The sequence below is a fragment of the Pangasianodon hypophthalmus genome, chromosome 21 (assembly GCF_027358585.1).
Source record: "Pangasianodon hypophthalmus isolate fPanHyp1 chromosome 21, fPanHyp1.pri, whole genome shotgun sequence".
Taxonomy (NCBI): domain Eukaryota; kingdom Metazoa; phylum Chordata; class Actinopteri; order Siluriformes; family Pangasiidae; genus Pangasianodon; species Pangasianodon hypophthalmus.
In genome coordinates this window covers 2898837-2919459 of record NC_069730.1, presented here as the reverse complement: position 1 = coordinate 2919459, position 20623 = coordinate 2898837, and the positions used below count along the sequence as shown (strand labels likewise).

Genomic DNA, 20623 nt, shown 5'->3' with positions numbered 1-20623 from the left:
GTCCTGTTCTGTTCATTTCTCTTTGTTTAAACATGTTATAATGACATAAATGGCGTCCATGTTACCTGTCGTAAGTTTTATGGATGACATGGCTGTTTAGCGATGTCAGAAATCACAAGACATATATTACTCAAGTCCAATCCAGAATAACTCTCTAATAAAGATGTCTTTAATTCAAATATGTAGAAATCACATCACACCTTTCTGCAGACACAACAGTCCACATCTTGAATGAAAAATGGTCCGTTCTTTGTCTCCACCTGCTGTCCAGTTTTTACACTCATATCTTCCAGGAGCATTTGTTTTGTTGTTGCTGTTTTTTTTTTGTTGTTTTTTTTTTTAAAGTTCATGCACATATACTTGATTGTGGAAACCGCTAATAGTTCCAGTGCTCGTCACACACTAAACTTCATGTGCAATAGGTGTCGTGTGCTTGTCGATTACATCTTGGTGAGTCGTAAAGCGTTGAGGCGTACTCCTAACACTGTGGCGCCTGAAGCATAGCGAATCTCCCGCAGCATCCCAGACCAGCAGTTTTCCTCCTCATCAAACCTGTGAGGTCCAGGAGATCAGGATTAGTATCAAAAGCCAAGTAAGAGTCACACTGACATGTAAATGAATGTTTTAAAATGTTTACATTTCTTAGTTTTGCTCTCTAGTCAATTTGCAATCTCTATCAATCAAATGTGAAATATAATTACGCCTTTGAATATTTAGGCTACACCTCCTACCTGAGTCTGAGTCTTCCTTGGACAACACTAAATGTAACTATAACTGGATAAAAAGTATGACGTTTTATTCTTTAATAAATAGAAAGTATAATGTATTCATTGGCAAATTGCTGTGGTATGAGACGAATAAAACACTTCGGGCCATGCTGTTATAGTAATATAATTATAGCAATTTCTGTTGGTGTGATACTGAATAACTTTTGAAGGGTGGAAAGATGCTAAAGTGGTAGCTATAAGCTTCCTTTACTTCTTAGCAACACTCACCTCATATCTCCAGTACAAAACTAAAGAACCAAAAAACAAATTTGATGTAATGGGACTTGTCAGTGATATTTTTGGCCAAATTATAGATGTGCCAGTAAAAAAAGAGTTCCTGTTCAGAATTCCTTCAGAGTGGGTTTCAAAATAGTTCCACTTAGAGCTGTAAGTATGCTGTGCTATAAATATGAGCACATTATGATCGACGCTTCTTCATGATCTTCTGAACTGACTTCCCTTATTTAGTTAGATAAATTGCAGGTGGTCCAGGGGCCCTAAGCGACCACTTATACCACTTGCAAGAAATATCCCTGTGCATGATTATCTACATATGGGCTGATGACTTGCCTCCAGATATCGTTCATCTCTGTGGGTTCCAGCTTCTCTGTGGTGTCGTTGGGCATCATGGCGAAGCCTCCCACCGCGTACAAACAGCTGCCCAGCGAGATCAGGTTCAGAGAGCTTCTCTCCTGGGGGAACTCCTCGAACTCAGACCACCTGGGTCACACAACAGAGCTGCTTTAAATTTTTAACTCTAGAAATATTAGTAGTTGTCTTCTGTTTTATAAAATTCATCATAGTCACAGTGTGACAGTGAACAGAACTCATATGTAGTGCTGGTGAGCCACAACACACAGTGTAGTCTTCCTTTAATATTGACATTGGATTAAACTTCGCTTGATAATTAGCTGATTATTTGGAAATTTAGAATATAGGATGGAAGTATATGAAACAATATTTGAACCTAAATTTCATTTATCCATCCATTTCCCTTCTGTTAAGTGCTTAAATCTTTGTCCACTGTACTTCTAATGTCAATACTGTTCAAAATATGACACATTAACTTGTGAAATATCAACAGGGCTAGCAAGGGAACTAGCTAATATTATTAATATTACTGTAGCATAATATGAATGATGTGAAGCTTATAGCTACATAAACCTCAGAACTTAAAGTTTGATTGAAGTGTACACAATATGTCTTAAGTTTTAATATAACAGAACTGATGATTAACATATTATTTGTGTATAAATATACTATTTATTATGTTTAGACTGGGAAAATGACTATCCAATTGCTAGCAACTTGGCTTAACATTTCATCCCTCACAGAGGATGTCCCTCACTGTTGTCCTTTTAAATATAAAATAACTTGTTTCTTTAATTAAAAAATACATGAAAAAAAAAAAAAAACAATATTTTTAGCTTGGGTTGGAATTGGGGTGTAGGCAATATATGATTAGACTTTAATGTAACAATTTTTATGATTAGCATATTAGCTATTGAAAACTGTGAGACTGAGAAACTGGGTAAGTATGTAAAGTAAGCAGAACCAAAATAATAATAATAATAATAATAATAATAAAGTATCTAGTCTTTCTATCTGGTTTTAGAAAATTTGTTAGAGCAGTTGTTTTCTAGATTCTCCTGAAACATAACCTGTACTACCACCCCAGCCCAGTAGATGGCAATGATGGTATCAGCTCCATCTACCCTCTGCCACTTCAGATAACTACACTCCTGGGCCAAAAAAAATATATATATATAGCAAATATTAAATATTTTAAATATAAATATTTTTTAAAAAGCAAATATTAAGCCTTTAATGGTCTTAACAACAACTCATTGGTCAGGAAATTAGCAAGAATTAAACAAATACTGTAGATATCTCCCTTCTCTATCAATCCTGGGTCCATTTATGAGCTTGTTATCAGGCCGTTGATGGGCTGCATCAGGTGTGGCAGATAACCAAATAATGACTCATCTTTTAAGGGGGGAAAAAAACCCAGAAGGTATTTTTGGAGACCCAGATATGTGTTGATTTGAATTTTACATCAAATATTTTAAGCATTATCATGATTTTACCTTTGCATACAAGAAGACTATATAAGTGAGTTTCTAGCTTTTCCCCAAACAGCTCACTGCAGCAAAAGGAAGTGAGCAAATGGTGGCACAGGAGGTTTCAGGAGTTCATTTGTTTCATTCTTGCTCATTTCCTGACCAATGATTTGTTGTTAAGACCATTAAAAGCTTAATAATTTGCCATTTTGTGCTTGGCTTTTTTTTTTTTTTTTTTTTGCCCAAGAGTGTACTGCAAAAAGGTAAGTCTTTACAGATGTGAACAATATCCACACTATTCTCAAAAATTATTAGAACAGGATTAAAGAAGTTGAAGAATTTATTGCTCCAGGCTGAAAATTCAGGCTTGAGAATATTAAGAAAAACAGGAAGTTAACCACAAGATGTGTGAGGTCAAGGTTATAAAGTCAGAGATAAGTGTGGTTTGAGATCAACTTGTCACTCACGTGTTTTTGGCGATGTCATAAACCTCAGCTTTGCTGGTCAGAGCATCGTCAGTGACTCCTGTCACCACGTAGATTTTGTTCTTGTGGACAGCGACACCAAACAGGGAACGAGCGGTTTTCATAGGCGCCAGCTCCTTCCACTCGAACTTTGAGGGGTTGTAGACACACATTCTCCTCAGGCACTTCCTTTTATATAACATATACCCAGAATCTGCGGTCATGAAAGATGGCTAAAGGAATTCTTCATGTGAAACTTGTTAACATAATATCATTGTATTACTTTAGCTAGTTTAGAACAAAAAAGAAAGACAGTCATACTTGCTCTCTGATTTTCCACCCAGGATGTAAATGAGTCCGTTATGTGAGACAGTCCCATGGCCATAGACTGAATATGGAACTGGGTCTGATTCACCCCATTTGAAAGATCTACATGAAGAAAAACAAAGACAGTGATGTCCTTATTGCATCTGAGGAGTAAACATCTATAGTACGATCCAAGTGTCCTGGCATGAGAACTCATTTTAATTCAGTTATTATGAAAAATGACTATGACAAACTAAAACAAATCAATATTTTAATTTTAAGAAATTGAAATATCTTTATTTCCTGTTCACAGGCCTCTTAATGAGTTCAGTCAAATATTTAATCCATACAGACAGCATGCACAGCACAGAGAAATAACTATCCTTATATTTTATCATGTAATGCCCAATATTAATTTAGTACCGTCCTTTTAATTATGTAATATTATTATTATTATTATATAACAAAAAATATGTTTAATTTAAAGTACCCCAAGGCTGCCGCCCACAAAGTTACTACTGGCAATAAAACATGACTGAGTATGCTCTTATCGGAAAATAATCAACGACAGGGTGATGAGAGTAACAGCATGTACTGAAGTGTTTTATTTTACTTTTAGCAATTAATTTGCTAGTAATTACAATTTAATTACATTTAGTCTGGTGGCACTTTCACAAAAAACAAGCTAGTTCCCGTTATCATTTACAATATTGCAGATATAAACCGTCATTCCCTCACCAGCCTCTCTTTTTATCTCTCTCTCTCACTGACACTGGAGACTCCTTCCAAAAATTCTAAATGGTAAATGTCTTCTTACTGAAAACTTCACCACATCAACAGTTACAAATTTTTAAATCTGTTTATGTGGAGTGTTCACTATACAAGTCCCAGGTCACTATAGAAATGATAACGTACACATTAATAAGGAGCACATTAACATAAACCTGTGTGGTTTTATAAACATAAACATAGACAATATTTTCTAAAAATTTTAGACAATACAGTAGTTCCAGCTGCAAGGCTTTAAAATTTTTATTTATTTATTTATTTTTATCATTAGAATGAATCCTTGGTTGTACTCACTGTCTGTCGTAGATCATGACAGTGTCCAAAGCATGCTCTCCCTCTTTCAGCTCTTTTCCACCTACGACAAAGATGGAGTTCTTGGCATCAGCGAGCCCAAAGAGGCAGCGGGGGTTTGGCAGTGAGGGCATCCCGAGCCATTCAGAGCTCATGGGGTCAAACTGGCGGCGAGAGAAGTGGAAGAACATGCAGCATACAAATGAGCTTGCGCTATTCTTTGCTGAAATTGTTCACAAAATGTACTTTTTAAGCTAAATCACTGAGATGAAGGAAAACAGCTATGGTTCACAAAGTTCATAATGTGATAATAGCCTCAAAGATCATGATGTCTGAAGCCAAAATGATTCATAAGCTTTGTAGCCCTGACAGCTGTTTTGATAAAGCAGTGATCCCAGATGAGGGCTAGATGAATCACTGGCATTGTGTATGGAGCAAGTGATGCATGACATACTGCATGCATTTGTAATGCAGATGAATTTAGAGTTGGTACAACGCAAGTAAGCAAAAGATAACACCAATATGAAATAATAAGAATAATATATTTTCTGAAATAATACCTGTAGGAAGTAAGAGCTGAACGGTTCCTCTGTGTTTTGCTCGTCATATATGAGCCCTCCAACCACAAAGATCTGATTCTCTTTGGTCACCAAGCTGCAGTGATTTTTTGGTATCTCAGTAGATGAAGAGGCTAAGTAGCATTCGTTTTCAGCAGGGTCGTAGGCAACCGTCCCCGTGTCGCTAATCATTACTATAAAGTCCGTTAGAAACATTCCAAAGCGTAGGTTATTATTCAGGATCCCAGGAAGCAGACCCTCGTCATTTTCATCCTCATCTTCATCACCTACTGTGGCTCCTGCCTTCTTGCCTAATGGCCCTCTGACTTTGGGCAGCAGTCCCTTTTGTGCATCCTTGATAAGCTGCAGATCTTTCTTGATCTCCTGGTTAGATTTGATCAAATGGTGCCCCTCCACTTTCTCCTTAAAATAAGCAGGTGGCATCAGACGAAACCGTACACAGTGCAGAAGTTTTGGCAGATCCTTCAGCCTTTCAACCTCATCATACTCAACCCATTCCATTAGAGCTTCAAACACCTTCTCTTCCTTTTCCACACTAAGGGAATCACACGTGATAATGGCAGCCAGTTCTCCAGATCCTAGCTGGTGGAAGTCCTTGTCCCGGATGATGAGCTCAAAGCGGTCACAAATGTAGTCCCGAGCCTTTGCTGCCAGTCTCGGGCACTCCAGCAGTAGTCCAAGCCTGAAGATGGCTAGACAGTTGCTCAACACCATCTTATGCTCCAGGTAGGATACACAAACGCTAAAGATGGAAGGGATCTGGTACCTGTTGGCCGCCATGAAGATGTCCTGGACGTTCTGCTCAGTCAGGTTGATGTCACAGGTATAGAGGTACCTTAGAATCATGCCCATGATGCCTGGTTCCACATCTTTCAGGACTACTTCTCGTTTTTTGCTCTCCTCCAAGTTAGAGAGGAACATGGCCTTAAAGTACGGGCTGCTGGCGGCCAGCACCAGCTTGTGGCAAGGGAAATCCTGGTCCTTAATCTTCAGGACACAGTCCACAAACTTGTCATTCTCGAGAAGTTCACAGAGGCCTCCCAGAAGAAGCGACTGCTGGTACATACGTGGCTCTGTCACTGGGTCCACTGGCACGGCGGCCATCTTGCCAGGTTTTCGTGGGCAATGTTAGCTTGATATTTAAGTAGGAGGGTGTCCGGCTCCGCTCCCACTGCTGGACTTGTCGGATTAACAGTGTGACTCTATGAGAGAGAAATGGAGGCTGGTGTAGTGTAGCTTTGCCACTCAGCTGCCACTGGCTATCAGCTGTGTTTAATTTTAGAACTGAGTAAAGCCACAGGACTCACATTTGGAGGGCCTGACATTTGAGACACCTTTATCTTCCCTCCCCCTTTACGGCCACCATCTTGACCAGAAGGCTCTAACCAACAGCTGACATGTTGGCAAAGTAGGCCATACCAAGAGTAAGATGGTGAAGAAAAAAGAGTTATGTTATTAGAGTTATGTATGTTTATTACTCAGAAAATGCTTTGAATGTTAAGAGGAGAATGCTGCTGAGGGACATGAGCTTGAATGCAAATCACCTACACACTGGCACACATTAGTATGTAGCTGTCCTGCCTAATTTACATATTGGGAAGGGTTTCCCAGGAGACTCCAGCACAATTTGCTTCCATCCATTCTTGCTTCCATAATTACTTCCTTGGTCTTAACAGCATTTGACCATTTACCAGCTCTGCTTAAAGTTGTACTCTGTGTAACTACATTCTTTTTTCCTGGCCTCCAGTTAATGTTATGGTGGATTTTAGAGCATGTTTCCAACTAGACTACTCATTCATTCATCTTCAGTAAGAGCTTTATCCTGGTCAGGGTCATGGTGGATCTGGAGACCATCCCGGGAACACTGGCCATGAGGCAGGAATACACCTTGGATGGGGCACCAGTCCACCACAGGACACCTGTGCTAGAGCTCCTTATTACCATGCTGAGTTGGACTTTTTTATACAATCCTAAAAGGGTTCCTCAAGAGTTCTTTGGATGATTTTTAAAAGGAATTTTATAGGGAACCCTCTCTGAATGGAAAATTCTGTTATAGGTTTCTACATAACCTTTATTAAGGGTTCCTCCAGAGGGAGAAGCCAAGGAACCTTTTTAGCATGAAACCATTTTTTGTCAAATAAATGTTGATAACCCACAACATTAAAGAAAGTGAATACCAGATATACTTTACTTTTCTTCCATTGGCTCATAAATAACAGAAAAAAATCAGTAACTAATCAACATGCCCATATTTATGTGTGATTATGTAGGGCATGGATCTTATGAAAGAATTTGTGTGTATATATGATGTGATGTACAAAAATGAGTCATCTAATCTTCTCATAGAGGATAAAAATAGATCATGGATCATCTTCCTTTTTAGCAACAGTATGTTCAACAAACACTTATAGCTGTCTATTAACAAGAGTTATGAAGTAACAGATTTGAAGAGATGATAAGAAATAGATTTTAACCTGCCATTTTTTGATGATGGGCACAACAACAACAGACGAGACACAAACCCATAAAGACTTTTTCATCTTTAATCGTTCAATATATTATATCTGCATAAAATATTTGGCAAGCCCATTCTCCAGACAATCCATAATAAATTTAAATAAAATGAATAAAAAAATGCACTTGGTTCGTATGTGGCAGTCTCTGAGAAAGGAGTTAGAACTTGTACAGCAAGTGCACTTGAGCCCTATTCACAGTTAAAAAAACACCATGTGCTTATTAAACAGGCTTGTTTCGAGCAGTGACCATGGTGATGGGAGCTGCTTGGGTTTGGTATGAGAAGCTCGGACTCGGCAAAACGTCACTGTCTGCTCGTCTAATCGGTTTTGGGTTTGCTTGGCTCGGGTTCTTCGAGCAGGGCCTTTTTTCGCTCGTGCTCCTTCACCAGCTGTATTCCGCAGTAGGTCACTAACAGCACTGAGAGAGTGGACACAGGGAAGCCTGGGGGGAAACAACAGCAAACAGAGCAGCTTTTACCAAAGGATCCTCATGTTCTGTTTACCACTTTTCAATGGATATCCCATTGACCTATTTATGAAGGGAAAAAAAAAAAATATATATATATATATATATATATATATATATATATATATATATATATATATATATATATATATTTATGTTGTTTCACTCTTAATAACAATTGAAAATTTTAAACAAACAGCATAATTGTTAAATGGGGTAGTTGAGTCAAAACAGAAATACACACGTTTCATTTTGTTCAATTAATTAGATAATACATGTTTGGTTTGGGATGTTTGCTTCTTTCAGATTTTGCGTGATTCGATAGCTATAAGCTTCATAGCTCCAGTTCAAAATTAAATAAAACAAATACCGAACAGAAAACTTGTCTTCTAATCAACTATATTCTGTGTAGAATATAATTCTGCATTATTCTATAATTCTGTGTTAAAATGTCACTTACCCTTGAACAACAGTCTCTTGGCCACAAACTTAGCAAAATCCAGGCTGTTCAGTGCAAGGACGTTATACAGGACGATTTGCCAGAAGTTAACAGCGTTGAACAGCCCTCTGATACGCCGTGACATTGCCTCAGACATAAGACCCTTTAAGAAAAAACAATATGATCGTGTTGTTTACCCTGACCGACCTTTATGCATTAAAACAATTTATACTACAGCGCTGTTGAATTGAGGATTCTGATTGGTCAGAAGGTGTTGATTCATTTTCTAAACAGTAAAGCAGCTTTGACAGTAATTTTTGTTATAATGCATTATCTTTTCTATAATAACACCTTACACAGGGACTTAAATGATAGACACTCCATTTAAACCAAATAAAAAAAAAAAGTGTAATTGTAGATATGGTGAGGTTTTCCATGAGGAGAAGTTTATTTAGCGTTTTTGGAAGGAGACTCCAGTGTCAGCGCTTTGTAACAGCTAAAGGTAAAGCTGTAACTTTAGGTTTTCCACCATGGGAAAGTCTTCAGGCCTTTGCGGTTTCTCGTTAAAAGAAAGTAAAAGAAAGTTGCTTTTTTTGCCTCATTAACTTCAAGAGAGAAAAAGAGACGCTGTTGAGGGAATAACGGAATGTTTATGCTGCTATAACGTAAGTGCAAACAGGAACTAACTTGTTTTGTGGACCTTCACAAATTTAAATGTAACTATAGATGGATAGTACATCATTCTTTAATTAATAAAAATGTATAATGTGTATAAGAGGAATAAAACACTTCATAAGAGGATAGGAATAAAACAGGGCATGTTGTAAAAAGAAAATACTTCAGGATGCATCACACCACCCTGACATTGATTATGTTCCTATAACAGTATGCCCCGATGTGTTTGCATGTCTAGTAATATTCCTAATAGTCCAAAACTACTGCTGTGCCTCCTTTTTGTTCATCACAGTGTAATAAACTGAATTTTGATTGACAAATGATTGACAGTATCATACCTCAATGGTAGACAAAGGCGGCAGGGAGAAGAGCTTAGCCACCCACAGCTCAAAGTTCAGGCCAAAGCAGTTGAAGAAGGACCAAATGTACACCAGCTCACAAGGTCCAAGCCACAGAGTAGTGATGCTAAAGGTGCAGATCGTAGCGACCAGCTCTTTGAAGATTCCGTCATGATTTCCACCAATATAGTCATAGACATACCTTGATAGTAAACAAAAGGAAGCTTTGTTCTTCACAGCTAATAGTATACTATTATAGGCCTTTTAGATGCATGTCTTGCATTCTGTGCAAAATATATCATTCTGAGTACACATTTACATATATTCTGTACAGTCATACATAAAAATTAATACATACATACGTGTATATATATGTATATATATGTACATGTATATATATATATATATATATATATATATAGGATTTGTTAAAGCAATTGACACGAGTGGGTTCATTTTGCTCACTTGCATAGCCAGTCGTTGATGCCTCTGTCAAAGTGCCTAGAATTTTAAACAAAATTTAATGAGTACAATGGAATTGCATTTATTTATTCTGCGTGTCAAAGTACATAGATACTTTTGTCTATACTTACGTTTCGGCGAAGACGTACAGCATGGTGATGCACTTAGGGGGATTGGGAGGGTCCAGGTGGTCTAGCCGAGACACTGTGTTGATAACGCCAAACATGACGGCTGATTTCACCCAGTCGTACACCAGGTTTGAGTATGCCAAACCAGCTGGAATGTAGGGAAAAACGATCCATATCAATGTATGAAAATTCTGCAATAGAGTACTCAAGGGAATTTGATTTGCAGTGTTTACAGCTCTCCTTGTTTGGTTTTCGTCGCTCCTAATCTGGCTCCGCCTGGTGAACTTTAACCTTTTAATCCTTGTTAGTCAAAAGAAACCAAGGGAGTGGGACTTGGTCTCTTTGGTCGATCAAAAAATGGAGGAGCTGCTAATTATTATTTTAAATATTAAATTAATTTCTAACTTTTGTATTTTTGTTTTTCACTCTGCCTTTTCTAATTTCACATATGGATTATGTCAAATCTGACCTCTGTTGTGGACTATTCCAAGATAATTAGTGATAATTCATGATAATTGGTCTTGTCACATGCATCCAATCACTTCTGAAGACTCTTACATTACTATATGAAGATGAAACTGACCTAATGACCAATCAGACAAGTCTTTCACCAGCTTCATGTCATTCGGGATAGTCAAAATATACAGGAAATGGAAGAACACGTCCACCACCAAAATGGCTCCAAGGTGCACCAAAGCCCGGATGGTGATGTTCCACATCTCTCGATCTTTACGAATCAGGTTAGGATTGTTGGCCTGAAGATAGAACAACATCCCATTACAAAGCTCAGATTTTCAACTTAATCTTTTCTCTGCTGTATGTGTAGCATATATGTGGAATAATCTTGTCTGAATTAATGGTTGTGTGGATCTGTTGCCGCATGGATACGACAAAACCTTCAGGAAAAGTGAGAGTAACTGGTGCTACTACAGTTTTGCTCCCATGTTGGAACATTTGATATAAATCCATAAGAAGAGCTTTGGTAAGATTTTCTCTCATGTCTGTCTCATCCTAAGAGGTTTAGAGAAAGTTTAAGAGCTACAGTTTTAAACATGCACTTATTGATAGAATTCAACAACTGCAATAAACTTCCATTATAACTGTGCTTTGAGGAAAAAAGTTTTCGCTCTTTTCTCAGCACAGTGAAATGTACTGAAATTATTGCTTGTGGTAAATGCACATACAATGTGCATTGGACAGCGATTAGCTTAGAAAACACTGAAGCACTCCTTTAATGCACTGACTATGTAAATGACTATGTAGCAGTTTAGTGCTTATAATAAATTTAATATCGAGGTGTTAGCAATGAGACATAAGGGACTCGCCTGCACGTGGAATCGATCAAACGTCATGATGGGTCCGAAGAAGAAGAAAGGGAGGTAGAAGTTGTACTTGACCAAATCCATGAAGCTGTAGTGACCATCCTTCTTCTCGCAGTTCTCCAGTGCGAAACTCATGCAGCGCATGATGGAGAACCCACAGCCTCCGTAGAACAGGATATCCTGAAGGTTGAAGGTTCCAGTGACGAAGCCAGCCTAAAAAAACCAGAGAACAATTAAAGAAGCAGAAATGAAAATGTCAAAGCTACATTTAGTTACTATGGAGATGTTTAAAAGGCCTGAACACTGACATTTTATGCATGGTACATTTAGATATTCTGTGAAATGAATGAGAATAAATCACTAGCACAGCCGCACACCTGCCAAGAGCTGAAGGGCTCCATCTTGAAGGTGGCCAGGCTGGTGAGCCCAGCCAGGAAGCAGAGCCACTTCCTCTTAATGAGGGCTACACTGTAGAGGAGGATGCAGTGAGACAGGATGAGAGAGACGTACGTCCAGCCCATGATGACGAACACGGTCATGAAGCCATACAGCATGTAGATCAGAGACCTGTGCTGTGGATCAGGAGGCAGAACGCATTAGAAAAGCAAAATAATCTATTGTAGCACACTGAGCACTAAGATTAAATGGTCACAATAGGTTTTGTTTTAAAAAGACTTCTTGTTTTGAGCATTAGTAGTAGTAAACTAATACTACTAAATATAGTAATGTTGGTGAACAATGTAATGAATAGTATTGAATTAACAGTATTATTATTTTTATTATTATTATTATTATTATTATTATTATAGTATTATAACAATATATTTAGAATATGTTTAGGTACACATTGTCAGTATTGATATTGTCATGAATAAAACATGACAACAGCATGCCCTGTGTTTTATTCCTCTTATACCACAGCAACCTGACAATGCTAACAAACTTTATTTATTAAAGAATGACACATCATACTTTTTAACCATTTACAGTTACATTTAATATTGCGAAATGTCCACGGAACAAGTTAATTCCTGTTATCATTAGAAGCTACGTGTATACAGTCATTCCTTCACCAGATTCCGTGTTTTCTCTCTCTCGAAGTTAGTAAGACAAAAATACTTCTTGTCATGTTACCAAGAAATTTAAAATTCCTGTCCTTAGAAAACTTATTGCTTTACCTCTGACTGTTACTGGAGACTCCTTCCATAACTGCTTAATAAATGTCTCCGTATCAACAATTATGCATTTTCTTAATCTATTCATGTGGTGCTTCCACCAAACTAATCCCTGTGTAAGTTCTTCTATAGAAACGATAGCACGTTAGAACAAGCGCTTTGAATGAACACCTTCTGGCCAATCAGAACTGAGAAATCAACCATGCTGTGGTGTGAAATGTAATAAGCATGCAGTTACTAAGAAGACCTAATGTAAAGCAGTGTTACTTAAGCACTAGAAGGACATAAAGAAAACATGCATTAAGATGAGTTAATGGAATTAAAATGGAAATATGCAAATGTTAAAGCATTTAAAAATAATCGTTACCTTATATCCATCTATACCAATCTTCACAGGAAGCAGACAGCAAAACATAATGCATTTGCTATTTATTACAATGCACTGACAATATAGTACAGCTTTATAGTGCTTTACTCAAAATAACTTCACACTCACAAGTGATATACACACTCAGGTGCCAGGTTATTAAGTACAATTATGCACATGCATAAATAGTTGTAGTTGTTATGGCAAAACATGCTACTGGGAAACAATCTGACCCACCTTGGGAGAAATCATGGAGCAGATTTTGGCGAAGATCACATGACCAGTGAGGGCAAACAAGATGTAGTTGCGGAAGGTAGTGAACCACATCGCCCACTCAAAGTCAGCCACGTCCTGAAGAGAGAAAATCAATTACTACATGCGGTCCAGAAGTCTAAGTGTATTACTAGAAGCTGATCTTTCATCAGTTACTCAAAAAACAATCTTTTTTTTTATAACTATTTAAGCAAATGCCTTACAGCTAAAATGGTATAACAATTCTAAGAAATTTAAGCACATGAATGTTCAATGGATATTCAGATATAGTTCCCCAAAATTTTAAAAAGGAATTTCTCATTCAGCTAAAAAAAAAAAAAAGCCATTGATTAATAGTATGATGATTTTATATTATAATAATGTAGCCACTTTTAAAATCATGCATCTGATTTGATAGAATGTGTTGATTAATTGTCTATAATCAGCAGCTCTAACAATATTTCCAGTATTTTATATTTATGCGTTCATTCAAATACTTATACATTATGTGGAATTGCGTAGACAAAGTGCTGTGGTACAAGAGAAATAAAACTTTGGGACTTTCGCATAGGGCCGCATCACACCACCCTGTCATTCATTATTTTCCTGTAACACCACACTCCCAAATGCTTTATTCCTCGCTATAATCGTGTCAATTATGAATAAAAATGGAACGAAGTTTTCATAAATGCTGAATAATTGATGTGAGCAATCCCAGTGAGCTTTATTATGGCTTTATTATGGGTTTTTGTGCCACTAATAAGCTCTACCTCTTTCATTAAGAATGTTTGAGAATACAATCTAGCATATTCACCATTTTTCTGCCAAAGTAGTGCCATCCTGGTTTCACACTCCCCTTAAAGGCCTTCCTGTTAACATTCTCTGGAAATGAAAATAAAATAAAATTAAAAAGTATGCACTTAATGAAGGAAATGCTGTAGATTTAATTTCCTTGCTTAATTATGTTTTTTAATGTGGAAACACAGCTGTGGAGTCCACGGTTCGATCCTGAGCTCGGGTTACTGTCTGTAGGGAATTTGTTCTCACACATGTTCTCACTGTGTCTGTGTGGGTTTCCTCTTTCCTTTCTCCTCACACTTCCCAAAAAAATGCCAATATGTGGATTGGCAACATTAAAAGGCTCAAATGAGTGTCAGTGTGTGTGTGGTGCCCTGTAATGAATTGCCGCCCCATCCAAGGTATGTTCCCACTTCACACCCAGTGTTCCTGGTATAGGTAAGTACCCCTCGCTGCAGAACCAAAAGTCCAGGTGGTGGAGTCAGATCTGACCCAGCTCCTCCTACCTGAGCAGAGTTGAGCCAAAAGTTGAGACAAATCAGTGTGTTTCATGCTGGAAATTCTGTATGTCCTGTTATGTGTGCTGGGTTAGGGGTTGGGATACGGTTATAGGTGGAGTTGGATCAGGACCAGCTCCACCCCCCTGGACTTTTGGTTCTGCAGCGAAGACTATCTCGGGACAGGCTCCAGATCCACCATGACCCTGACCAGGATAAAGCGGTTACTGAAGATGAATAAATGAATGAATGTCTATCGTCACATGACGTATGACTTATATGACGATATATATCTAAACAGAAATCATTCTCACTGTATATCTTACAAAATTTATATTTTAATTAAAGGTTGGCTGGAGGAGGATTACTGAGCTAAGCCTGACATAAAGATCTTACCTATATATATATATATATATATATATATATATATATATATATATATATATATGTTAAACTGTAATAATTCAGATCTCCATCTCTGTTTTAACAGAAATCTGACAGTGTTCATGGAAAATGAATAATAAACAGATACATTATTACATAATACGTGGGTGGATGGTGGGCGTTAAAAACCCCTTGTGATGTTTATGTCATTCAGAGACGACACTGATTCAGGATTCAGTCTGAGTAACTCTTAAAAGAGGTAGATCTGATGCTTGGCATCTTCTGGTGTAGGTCATAAAAAAATAAAATGGTTGAAGATCAAATACAGATTCATGACCGCTGCCTGCTACTTCTCATCTATCCATTTGGCAAGTGACTTACAAATGAGACAGAATCCAATCCTGAACTGAGCTCTTCACTCCAACTTTCAACAACTGGGCTAAAATTATACTGAACTTCATTCCTGTTAATATTCTGTAATGTTTAAAATAGCACAAAATCCCTACTGGGATGAGGTTAATTAGACCTCCTTCTGTGTGTGATCTAATGTGTTTCACTCTGATCCTCTCATCATTGTCCAATATAGCAGAATTCAATAAACAGTCTATATGAACCACAATCTTTTCAGAAATGTGATATATCTCACCGCTGGATGCCTCGAAGATCCAGCTTCCTGCCCACAGGAGAGCCAGAGAGAGGACAGCAGTGTAGAGGTAGAGCTCAGCCTTAGGCAGGGCCGCCTTGATCCCCATGATTCAAATCTAGCACCGAAATCCAAAGTGGAAACTACAGGCCAAGAGAGGAATGAAACCAACAGACAAACAGATAGACAAACAAATATTATTCAAACTAGCAACTTGTACCTTAATGCAGAACTTAATGTAGAACTAGGTTTTTAATACATACAGTGTTACATACAATGTGTTAGACAATGCTGTCATGTTCAACATTCTGTTTGTATTGTGCGAACAGAAAATATAATATTATAGAAATTATGGTGCTATATTCAGAATATGGCAACTAAATACATTATAATTTACTCTTTTTGTGTGCTTTTATAGAGCTCAGCACTACTGACACTAATACAAGCACATGACATAATACATAAAATAATAATTCAATTCTGCTTAATCTGATTCAATTTCTCTTCAGTTAGACACACGTTCTGTCTCATTTGTCCACTTCAGTTTGTATTCTGTATTTCTTTCTTTCTTTCTTTCTTTCTTCATATTAGGCCTATATTAGTGGAATAAATGCATTAAAAATCAAAATCACCTTATAATGTACTTGGAAGATTAAAAATTCTGATTTTGATTTCCATTCAGTACAAGAGCATTAGATTCATATCAATCACTTACCAATAATCTAAAACGTTCATCATTGTGACTTTTTACTGAAACACTCACAGAGAGAGAGAGAGAGACTGAGAGAGAGAGAGAGAGAGAGAGAGAGAGAGATACAGTGTGAGAGAGAGAGAGAGAGAGAGAGAGTGAGAGAGAGAGAGAGAGAGAGAGAGAGACAGTGTGTGTGTGTGAGAGAGAGAGAGAGAGAGAGAGAGAGAGAGAGAGAGACAGTGTGTGAGACTGAGAGAGAGAGAGATACAGTGTGTGAGAGAGAGAGAGAGAGAGAGAGTGAGAGAGAGAGAGAGAGAGAGAGAGAGAGAGAGAGAGAGAGACAGTGTGTGAGACTAAGAGAGAGAGAGATACAGTGTGTGAGAGAGAGAGAGAGAGAGAGAGAGAGACAGACACAGTGTGTGAGAGAGAGAGAGAGAGAGAGATACAGTGTGTGAGACTGAGAGAGAGAGAGAGAGAGAGAGAGAGATACAGTGTGAGAGAGAGAGAGAGAGAGAGAGAGAGAGAGAGAGAGACTGGCTTTTCCTTTCCCACGCGCTACAAACGATCTGAACGCTGATTGGCTTAAAGTTTTTGCCACCCTTCACCCCCACCGCCCCCCCCCCCCCATTCGTTTCCATGGTTACCATCGCCGTCCCACTATTTTCACTTTAGAGCTCGCGCGCGCTCCCGTGAGTCAACTAACTTGTATCGTGTAACAAACTTTTCGGTTTTATCTGTCTTTTAAAAACATGTAAACCTTTTGAGGACATTCTGGTAACATTGATAATAATATTTTTGGTATAGTTGTGACGGTTTAAACGGCTTTTAACATTAATCTGTCGGAAAAGCTAGATAGTGAACGCGTCTCAGGAGTAGCTTAGCACAAATAGCTTTGTTTTTGTTTTTTGTTTTATTTTGGATTACGTATGATATTATAGTATATGATATTATAATTATGATTATTGTATACATACTTTTATATTATTATAATATTGATATTAATAAAATTAATCGGTTAATTAATATGACCATGGATGTAGTGATTATGTTCAGCGATTCTTTTATGTGAAGTATTCAAACGAACGAATCGGTTCTTTTTAAACGACTCGGATCGAATCGATGAAGTGAATCAATTCAAATGGCGAATCGAAAGTTTCTCTTTAAAAACAATATTTTAGTTGTCTTTTTTATTTGATAATGATTAATGATCCACTATTTTAATGATGCCACCAAGTTGTTATGTTTTAGTCTAAATTCACAGAAACAGTGCTGTTAAAAACATCACTCTTAATTGAACTGGATTGTGTATTAAAAATTTAATCATAAGTAGGAGCAACGTTGCAAGCCATAGAAAAAGGATAGTTTTATTTTTAAAAGTGACTAAAGTAAATGTGATTCTGCTGATATTTGCGCTCTGAGTGGTGAGCTAAATGAATCAAATCTTGTCGAGATCCATTCACTTAAACGGGTTTGTTCGAAAGAGTCGAATCAGTAAATTGATTCATAATGGGCGTCTGTCTCCTGGACAGTATTGCAGTGGACTTACTGGGAATGGGTGGGAGTAATGATCTGATGCACCATTATTCTCTCCAATCAAAATAAAAGCTCGTCACCCTCCCTAAATGATCCAGTTTCTTACAAGAATAACTATAAATGTGTATATTATTTTAAATATAATTATAGTTTCTTTTAGCATGGTTAGAATTTATACATCAATAAGCACCATGTAAAACTTAATCAGAATAAACAACAGTTTCTTAATGTGTCCCGTACTACCTAAAGACTTGACTACATCTTATTTAGATGCAAAATAATTCAGTAAAAGTAGTGCAGCCAATTTGCCTGTCAAATTCACAGAGGAACTTGAAGGCTGTTGAGCGACTTAAATGGGAGTGTCTGTTTCACAGCTCCTCAGAAACAGCACCGTCAGCTGCTCAGAGTAACCTCTTCCTATTATAGCCCGAGCAGTTGCTCATTGCTACAGGGCTTTCACTCCACTACGGGGGTCTTTATAATAGCGTCCAATCAATAACACACAAGGAACCTTTACAGAGCTCAGTTGGTTGTGAGTTCTTAATTTAAAGCAGTTGACAACTATTACTTTTACCTAAAAGTAAACGTGAAGAGCATGCACACTGAAATGTTTATTTTTAATGCTGGACTGCATGAGAAATTTCTTAGCAATTCAGTAAATTTGCAGTGAAAGTGTGTGTAGATTAAGGAAAGATGATCAGTAAGTACTAACCTCAGGTCCACTCTTGTGGGAAGTCCAGATATTTGAAGAGCAGATATCAACCTCCCACCAAAAGAATTAAAAAAAAAAGAAAAGAAAAGGGGGAAGGGGTGAAGGTGCGGTTTGTCTTAATGCATCTGTACTGATTTGAGAGTGCCGATGTTCCGGCAGTGCGGCTGGTGGTGGATGTTGAAGCAGGAGGGGGGGTTGTGGGGTATATTTAGCTCGCACTCTCTCCAGCACTGCAGTGGATAGCTGCGCTGCGCTGCGCTGTGTAAGATAAACCTGCTGTAGGCTACAAGAGAAGCTCAGCGTGGCATTTTACACACTAAAGTTGTTTTCGTCGTGGGTGCATGTTTGAGTGGCTGGGAAAGTTTAGTTTCAGAGAACTCAGTTGTCCATCTGAAAAAAAGAAACATTAAAAAAAACAATACATCTGGAATTTTATGGGGGAAAAATGAGGGTCACAAATACGTAAGGAATAAAACACTCTCACAGTGCTGTGCTGTTATAGGAAAATAATCAATGACAGGATGGTGTAATGCAGCCCGATTTACTGCCACCATGTGCTTCATTATTTTCTAATAGCAGTACATCTTAAAGTGTTTCCTCTTATACCACTCCAATTTGCAGACATCTGCAATTTTTTTTAATTTAAAATAGCTATTTATAGATCAGTTTGTTCTTGTGAAATGTACACAAGTTATAAACAGTCATTCCCTCACCAGCCTCTCTTTCTCTCTCTCTCTCTCTCTCTCTCGAAGTTATTAAGGCATGTTACAGAGAAAATGGAAAGCTGACACTGGAGACTCCTTCCATAATCATTATATAAACCAGGATGAGCAAAGCTGAAATAATGAGTTGTGTAAAAGTATGTAGGACTAAAGAGTGCATATTTAAGCCACTGTGATGTTCCACAGTAACGTGTGAAAAGGTGATTTGACGTCACCGAAGGGACCGACCGCATGGATTATTGATGACCATAAGATTGTGACATGCTGTACTATTAAAATGTCAAATTTGGTTTCAGTTTCTGGTATCCTTAATATCCTTAGTTTCTGTGTGTGTTCTCCTCATGTCCATGTGGGTTTCTCAGGTTCTCTGGTTTCCTCCCACTTCCAAAAAACATGCTGGTAAGTGCACTGGCTACACTAACTCAGCCCTAGATGTGAATGAGGGTGTGAATGTGTGTGTGCTTGGTGTCCTGAGATGGATTAGTGTCTCATTCCAGGATGTATTCCCATCTTGCGCCCAGTGTTCCCTGGATAGGCTCCGAACATCCACTGTGATGCTGTCCAGTTACTGACGATGAATGAATGAATGAATGAATCTTTTTATAACGATAGTGTACCTGTCTGAAAAAATAAACAGCTATTGTTTTAATAGATACACTATATGGCCAAAAGTATGTGGACAACTGACCATAACATTCATATGTGCTTGTTGAACATCCCATTCCAGATTTATTCCCCTTTGCAGTTATAATAAGCTCCACTCTTCTGCGAAGGCTTTCCACTAGATGTTGGAGCGTGGCTGTGGGGATTTGTGTTCATTCAGCTACAAGAGCATTAGTGAGATCAGGCGCTGATGTTGGGATGTCGAGGAGGTCTGGGGTTCAGTCGGTGTTCCAGTTCATCCCAAAGGTGTTCAGTGGGGTTGAGGTCAGGGCTCTGTGCAGGACACTCTCGAATTTTTCCACGCTTTGTGCACAGGAGCATTGTCATGCTGGAACATGTTTGGGCCTCTTAGTTCCAGTGAAGGGAAACTGTAAAGCTACAGCAATGTAAAGACATTCTATATAACTGTGTGCTTCCGACTTTGCGGGCAACAGTTTGGGGAAGAACCACATATGGGTGTGATGTTCAGGTGTCCACATACTTTGGGCCATATAGTATAGCAAGGATAATAAAAGTTTAAATTTTATTGGTCACACACAACCATATGCAGTGCAGCGTACAGTGAAATGCTTTTTACGACTGTCC

At 38.0% G+C, this 20623-nt stretch overlaps 2 protein-coding genes across 2 annotated transcripts; both read right to left on the bottom strand.

Annotated features, from left to right (window-relative positions):
• Positions 1 to 147: 147 nt before the first annotated feature.
• Positions 148 to 6500, bottom strand: klhl40a (kelch-like family member 40a). The gene is made up of 6 exons (XM_026940933.3): positions 5238 to 6500; positions 4681 to 4841; positions 3613 to 3720; positions 3295 to 3480; positions 1338 to 1487; positions 148 to 552 (listed from the first exon to the last, which is right to left on the bottom strand). Exons 1-6 carry the CDS (start codon positions 6357 to 6359, stop codon positions 441 to 443), a joined length of 1839 nt encoding a protein of 612 aa, XP_026796734.3. The 5' UTR covers positions 6360 to 6500; the 3' UTR covers positions 148 to 440.
• A 1284-nt stretch (positions 6501 to 7784) lies between these two features.
• Positions 7785 to 18812, bottom strand: hhatla (hedgehog acyltransferase like, a). Its single transcript, XM_026941250.3, has 12 exons — positions 18654 to 18812; positions 15721 to 15860; positions 14210 to 14277; positions 13381 to 13494; positions 11979 to 12173; positions 11605 to 11814; positions 10863 to 11034; positions 10283 to 10427; positions 10155 to 10190; positions 9690 to 9891; positions 8698 to 8839; positions 7785 to 8213 (listed from the first exon to the last, which is right to left on the bottom strand). The coding sequence occupies exons 2-12, from the start codon at positions 15824 to 15826 to the stop codon at positions 8089 to 8091; spliced, it is 1515 nt and encodes a 504-aa protein (XP_026797051.1). The 5' UTR covers positions 15827 to 15860; positions 18654 to 18812; the 3' UTR covers positions 7785 to 8088.
• Between the last annotated feature and the right edge of the window lie 1811 nt (positions 18813 to 20623).